Source organism: Anomaloglossus baeobatrachus, unplaced genomic scaffold (assembly GCF_048569485.1).
Source record: "Anomaloglossus baeobatrachus isolate aAnoBae1 unplaced genomic scaffold, aAnoBae1.hap1 Scaffold_139, whole genome shotgun sequence".
Taxonomy (NCBI): domain Eukaryota; kingdom Metazoa; phylum Chordata; class Amphibia; order Anura; family Aromobatidae; genus Anomaloglossus; species Anomaloglossus baeobatrachus.
Genome location: NW_027441909.1, coordinates 578,005 through 585,297, shown reverse-complemented (window position 1 = coordinate 585,297; position 7,293 = coordinate 578,005). Strand labels below are relative to the sequence as shown.

Sequence of the window (7,293 nt, the reverse complement as noted above, 5' to 3'; positions counted from 1 at the left end):
AGGCACCCTGAGAAGGGGGCTGATGCATGCTCAGCAGCGTCCGGGACAACTGTCCCATGGAGTCGGCAAAGGACTGGGAAATAGCCTTAGAAAAAGATGTTACCCAAGCCGGGGGTTCAGCCACCGGGGCTGGAGCAGCCGGAGGGACCCCTGGGGAGACTCCAGGCTGAGGCACCACCACATTAGAGCAGGCATCACAGTGTGGGTCTGTGCTCAGTTCGGGCAGTATGAGCTTACATGCAATGCATATAGAGTGCAGCCTTGCAGCCTTGCTCCTGGTGTGAGACATGCTGCTGAGGAGGATGTTCTGTAGTAGAGAATTCACTCCTTCAGAAAGCCACCAGAGAGTGCATAAAAAGTCCACAACCAGAGGTTGTGGCTTACCAGACCGTTTTGTGTGCCCTCCGGATTCCCAGCTTGGATCCCAAGACAGATAATTCACTCCTTCTGCAGTGCTGCAGCAGCCAGCGCCGACCAGTGTAAAAACGCTGAGAAAATGGTGCTGGAGTGAGGAGGGGGGGTGGGGGTTAATCCAAGAGCGGGAACCGGAGGGCTAAGGAGAAATACAGGGGAGGGAATCATCTCCTCAGAGAGGAGTGTCCTCCCCTGTGCTGAACGGCCGGTGGGCGGCGCTGCACTGCCCCCCTGCATGACTGACATGCAGGGGCAGAGAAACGAAACTAGGCCGCAGCCGGGGCCTAAATTTATCCATGCGGCCGACGATCAGGCACCCTCGGCGCGGTTCTCAGGAAAAAAACAGAGAACCGGCCGGAAATCACAGTAAAGGGACTTATGAAGCAGCATTGCCCAAATAACACACTCTCCCCACAATAAAATGCAGAAGGGACCCCTGAATACCGTCTCAATACTTAGCTTTTGAGACGCAGGGCCAGGTCCCTGGGGGGGGTGAGCGCTCCGTCCAGCAGGGGCCTGAAAAGGGCTGTGGATGGAGACCGGTCTCCTGCAGAGCAGTGAGAACCGTGAAGGCTCCCACTTCAAGCCAGAGCCCGTAGGGATGGTGAAGGAGCGCGGCATGGAAGGCTCCAGCCTTAAGGTCAACCTTAACAGCACCGCCGACACAGTGGGGTGAGAAGGGACATGCCGGGAGTCCGGTGGACCCGCTTTTCTTCCAAATCTTTAAATAAAAATCAAAAATCAAAAGAGGATGCATGTGTGTGTGTGACCTCCTGCACACAAAGCATTAAACTGGTTGGATTCTGTCATCCAGGGGGTGTATAGGCTCGGAGGGAGGAGCTACACTTTTTAGTGTAGTACTTTGTGTGTCCTCCGGAGGCATAAGCTATACACCCCATGGTTTGGGTCTCCCATAAGGAACGATGAAGAAATAAAGTTATGGGTGTTAGAGGATAGCAACGCAAACCAAATATATGAATATTTAAAACAAATTATGATTTTTCTTTTGATCCAAACAAACAAAAATAAAAACAACTCGGAAGAATCATGCTGTAGGTTTATACTGCACACTGAATGCAGTAAAAAGAAAAGCCCAAAAAGTAATGGCTTTTTTTCCACCCGCCATTTCACTACATTGAGGGTTTTTTTCTCCCACTTTTCAGTCATATGGTTAAGTCAATGATGTTAGTCAAAATATTAACTCGTCCCTCGCATTGTGGTCCTGCGCATGCGCACTTTGATTTGCCCTGCGCAAAGCAGATCAAAGTATTGTAGTGCGCATGCACGGGCGGTCTGTAACCTTTTCTCGCTCCTGCGCTTTCCAGTACTGTGATCTGCCCTCAGTAGGGCAGATCAAAGGGTGCCTGCGCTGAACTGCAGTGTTGGCCTGTGTGGATGACGTAGATGCGTCATCCATACTGGGCTGGGTAGAAGGAGGACGGAGATCACTGCAAAGAGTAGGAGCTGGATCGGAGAGCAGCGACACCTACTGGACCGAACTGCCCTGCAGGTGAGTACTATAAAAGTGTTTTTTACGTTCTACGAACGACATCCATCGGTGTCATCCACATGGAGCTAGGAAGAAGGACGACGACTGCACAGGATAGAGGAAGCACTGGACCCGAGACCAGTGACTCCCATTGGACCCAATCTCCCCGCAGGTGATTATAATAAAGGTCTTTTTTACATTTTACAGAGTGGCCTGGGCTCTTATATACAGTATTCTGGAATGCTGTATATAAGAGCTCAGTGGTGGTGGCCGCAGCTTATAGGGGACAAATCTGGTGACAGGTTCCCTTTCAGGGGTTAATAAATTCATTGTAACTACAAAGTCAACAGAAAAAATACATTTCATACTTATCAACTGACCTTTGGCTTGTGCTCTCATACTCCAACGAGATAAACCTATAAGCGGGCTTTACATACTGCGATCTCGCTAGCGAGATCGCAAGCGATTGTACCCGCCCCCGTCGGTTGTGCGACACGGGCAAATCGCTGCCCGTCGCGCACAACCTCGCTTAACCCCGTCATACGTACTTACCTGCCCTGCGACATCGCTCTGGCTGGCGACCCGCCTCCTTCCTAAGGGAGCGAGTCGTGCGGCGTCACAGAGACATCACACGGCAGGCATCCAATAGAAGCGGAGGGGCGGAGATGAGCGGGACGTAAACATCCTGCCCACCTCCTTCCTTCTGCATTGCTGGTGGAGGCAGGTAAGGAGATGTTCCTCGCTCCTGCGGTGTCACACACAGCGATGTGTGCTGCCGCAGGAACGAGGACCAACATCGCTAATGAGAGGTAAATGATTTTTTGTTTTAGGACGACCTCTCCGCAGCAAACGATTTTTGCCGCTTTTGCGATCGTTTTAGGTCGCACATAAGTGTTACACGCTACGATCTCGTTAATGACGCCGGATGAGCGTCACAAACACTGTGACCCCGACGATAATTCATTAACGATATCGTAGTGTGTAAAGCCCGCTATAGGGTATTACACGTGCAATCATACACACAGAGCTCATCCAGAAGTCTGTATTTTTGATCTGAGTGTTATTTGTCAACGGATGGCCGCCTATAGGTGGAGCCACGCCAGTCCACTAGTTGACCAGGTGGGAGGGGCAGACTGAGGACAGAGCAGACAGGAAGACAGTAGTCAGAAGAGAAACTGCAGTGAGACAGTGCACTCAGAGAGAGTTTGTAGTCGGGTCACTGTGGTGTGTGAAGGTGGAAGTGAAGTGACGGTCTGACGCGGATTAACGGTGACCTGGTACCCAGAAGAGGTGGTTGCCGATGGAGTACGGTGGAGTACTCCCAGGAACTACGCACTGACGGGGTACAGGACCCTAGGACAGGAAAGAGCTCGAAGCTGGCCTGTTAACACCTGCACAGCGAGGGGACCATGAAGGACCTGGCTAACCCTACGAATCCAAAGACTCAGGGACCAAGGACGGCACAACCGCCAGTAACTCCATACAGGTTAGTTTCAGCTGCGCTCCACTTTATTACTATTATTGTTATTCAGAGTGACCGGATCTTGCCTGGAATCCCCAGACGCATAGCGCTGCTGCAGGCTCTGGGTGATGCACTCACAGGGAGCCCGTTATAAGGGAGAGATTACCGGATATAAAGGAAATATATCAGGATTTTAGTGGAGGCTTACTATAAGCCATTATTAGTCTATGCAGCTGTCTGCAACCTATTAGCGCGGTATTGGAGCTAGTCCAGTGTGATTAGGAATTGGACCCAGTTATATACATATGTGCATTTTTGTAAATGGATTTTTTATATTTGGAAATGAATAAAATAAAAGAATTTTACTGAGGTTATGCACCATCCCAAGTGTTTTTCTGTGGTTTCTGCAATCATTAGGTGTTATTCCTGCGGAATGTTGGTTCAAGAGTTGGACAAATGATGCAATGAATCCAAAGACTCAGTAGCAAAGGGAGAGCCGGAGACAGGACCAGAGACTACATCCCCACAGGGTTCATGCTACCGTCAGGCGGACAGAAATGGACAAACCACCGAACGGGAACCCCCCAGTTCCTCTACGCCACGGGGACCCATTTACCAGAGACAGGTGCAGGGGAAGAAGGTACCAAATCACCAAACTGGCACTGGAACGAAGGGAGGCGAAACCAGCCGGCCTCGGGCAACCAGTTATTACCAACCTGCCGTGAGTGAAACCAAAAAACTGTGTCCAAAAACACATGAAAGAGTAAATATTGTCAAACACAATTTTATTAAGGATGTACAAAATACAAACTATTAAAAAAATGGTATACACCAAATCTGTGACACAAACTTTGGGTCACAGTGGGGCATGGGAGACAATTACAAGAAGAGATGGAAAACTCCACAGGGGTGGGTATCGGGACATCAGTATATGAATTGAAAACAGTCAGAGTGGGACACAATATACATCCCAAGCGGGTAACGTTATCGGATATACCCCCACTCTGGCTATGTTCAAAAATCAGAATGCTACCATATATAAAATATCAACCATGAGTTCCTGCGAGGATCTATCAGACCCATATATAAGTCAATATCTCAAAGGATCAAAGGTAAAAGTAACACTAATATAATATGCAGGGTGCATCAGTACATACAAGGCACAGAATGCCGCAATCAAAAAATGTCCACGGTCTAGGCCCGACGTGCGTTTCGTGTCCTTTGTCAAGGGCCACCACAGATTGTCTGTATTGTCAAAGGACAAAAACCAGTTGCACTAAACCTTAGTGTGGACTCCCTTTTTCTAACACCTATCACATCACCCATCCTCTGGGGCCCGATCCTGCTTGCGGAGGGTCTACTATCCAAGCTGCAAATAACACCAGCCCCAGTAGTGACATTCTGCAGCGGCGGCTCCATCCATATAGCCACAACACCGCAAGTGGGGTCACGTGTGAACACTAATTTAATCCCTTGTAAATATATCCCCATTACAAAAAGGGCACGGAAGCGGGCAACAGCCACCACAGTGACATCCCCCAAGAGAGACATCGCCCGGAACCAAGTACCCCATATCCCTGGGTGCTACACAGCCATATCCTGAGTACAAAGACTTGAATGTGCGCAGCACGTCCACACACTCTTATGTATGTGCAGTCAGTCATATACTCACAGGCCCCATCCGCCATCAGGCAGCTGCACAGATCGCAGGTACCGCACCATCTCCTTCTTGGTAGCGTCAGGGAGGGGCGTCTGTGTCACGTGGCATACAATCAGCAGACCTAAAGAGTATCACAGATTTACAGCAAGTAAAGTAGACGGGAGTCAGATGTAGTGATGGTGGTCATGTATCACTGACAAGTCTCACCTGGCATCAAGAACAGTGGGCCGCCATAATCCCCAGCCCAATGGCCATCCTCCGCTTGTAAGGCAGAATAAAATGTTAGTCCATTTTCTGCTCCATCCTGGGCCGTATTCGCCTTGGGTAAGTCTTTTAAAAATTCACTCTGCACGAGAAAGTAAAAGCCGCGTTATTGATGGTCAGCTTATACCGACGTATATGGATCAATAAAACGCTACGGGTCAGTGCACTGTCCGAGGGATAACGGATGTGTGAATACAGCATTAAGGGTGCTTTACATGCTGCGACATCGCTACCGATATATCGTCGCGGTCATGTCTTTAGTGACGCACAGCCGGCGCCGATAGCGACATCGCAGCGTGTGACACCAAGGAGCAACAATCAACGATCGCAAAAACGTCAAAAATCGTTGATCGTTGACACATCGCTTGTTTTCATAATATTGTTGGTGGTGCATGCCGCTGGTTGTTCGTCGCTCCTGCGGCGTCACACATTGCTATTAACTCATTTTTAAGCCAGCAATGCAAAGGTTATGTTATTGGATGAAGGCTGGGCACAGTTTTTGTTTTACATCATACTATATATTGAACAATTTGAAAGGTAAATTCCTTGAGATTTATTTTTTTAATTTTCTGCGATTTTCTGCGCGTAGCACTGAAAAACCTAATTTCATGCAATTTTGCCTTTCTATATTTGCTCCATTGTGTCTGCATTAGGCATCATAGACTTTAGGAAGACTTCCCTTTGATATTGAAATCTGGTGATTTTTTATGTATGATTTTTTTTCTAATATATGTCCACTTTATGGATTTTACTTCTTTGCTTATATTTTAATGATTTATGACCACAAACCACAACAAAGTTTAAGGTTCCGGGTAAAAAGAGAAATCATGCAGATTTATTATGTACTCCAATTGCAAAAATGATTTTTAGTCCTAAATGTAAGTACACAAAAAATAAAATTAAAAACGTGTCCTCAAATGTGGAGAACCCCTAGTGCTGCTCTCCTGCAGTTAAAGGGAGTGTTTCACTTTCTTATACAAAAGTATCATTATTTATAAGGTTTTCAATACTGGATCTTTTCTTATCTAAACTCCTTAGAAAAATAATACAGGCTGCATGTGAATAAGTGTTAGGTACCGTGTCCAGCCCCAGCGAGTGCACCTCCAGGGCGGATTGTGGACGGTCGTCTCCCTCCACATAGCGCCAACACTGTCTGCCCTCCGTACAGGACAGGCGCCAGCGGGTGAGGTCTGTGGCTGGATCGCTCTTGTAAGGACCCCCCCTTCTGCGCAGACACCTGGGGGAAAAAAAATTGCAAAATGACTTTCTAAGTTTAATTTTAATTATTACCATTAAAGGGGTATTCCCATCTCCAAGATCCTGCCCTAATATGTAGTAGATGTAATAATAACAATATTAGCAAATACCTCCAATTAGAAATGTAGTATAGTTCTCCTGATTATCTATGTCTCTTACCTCATGTGCAGGGCATTGCAGCTTAGGTATCCATAGTTATGACCACTTGCAACTTACTATCACTATATGAGTCTTCGTAACCATGGATACCTAAGCTGCAATGCCCTGCAAATGAGGTAAGTGACATGGCTATATCAGGAGAACTATATTGCATTTCTAATTGGAGATATTTGCTATTATTATTATTATTATTATTACACCTACAACATATTGGTATAAGATCTTGGAGATTGGGATAGTCTTTTAAGAATAACCGCAAATAATAGTGTCAGAAATACTGGACAACTGCATAAATAGCAATTCCCCTTTATACTCAGAAGATTTGACTAGAATACAATAAAACCAGCTCAGGGCTATGAAGAACCTAAACCTGACATTACACAAGGTTATGTTGGATCGTCACCAGGCTGCTTCTCCAGTGACTGCAGGGACAGTTCCCTAATACTCACGTCCCCTCGCTCATTTCTCTGTTCTGCACCTGGTTACTGTCTACCGCTCCATCCCTTAAAACCCAAAGTGGTAACGCATTAAGACCCAGAGGATTCTAGGACTTGTAGTTCTTAAAACCTCTCAATCCAAAGCCCGAGA

At 47.1% G+C, this 7,293-nt stretch overlaps 1 protein-coding gene across 1 annotated transcript; it reads right to left on the bottom strand.

Annotated features, from left to right (window-relative positions):
* Positions 1 to 4,924: 4,924 nt before the first annotated feature.
* Positions 4,925 to 7,216, bottom strand: LOC142260617 (lanosterol synthase-like). Its single transcript, XM_075332010.1, has 4 exons — positions 7,155 to 7,216; positions 6,367 to 6,526; positions 5,233 to 5,371; positions 4,925 to 5,146 (listed from the first exon to the last, which is right to left on the bottom strand). The coding sequence occupies exons 1-4, from the start codon at positions 7,166 to 7,168 to the stop codon at positions 5,034 to 5,036; spliced, it is 426 nt and encodes a 141-aa protein (XP_075188125.1). The 5' UTR covers positions 7,169 to 7,216; the 3' UTR covers positions 4,925 to 5,033.
* Positions 7,217 to 7,293: the final 77 nt, after the last annotated feature.

Coding starts and splice junctions, on each gene's coding strand:
- LOC142260617 (XM_075332010.1), bottom strand. Junction 5,372..6,366: donor ACTCGCTGGGGCTGGACACG/GTACCTAACACT, acceptor TTTCTCGTGCAG/AGTGAATTTTTAAAAGACTT. Junction 5,147..5,232: donor CCCACTGTTCTTGATGCCAG/GTGAGACTTGTC, acceptor GATACTCTTTAG/GTCTGCTGATTGTATGCCAC.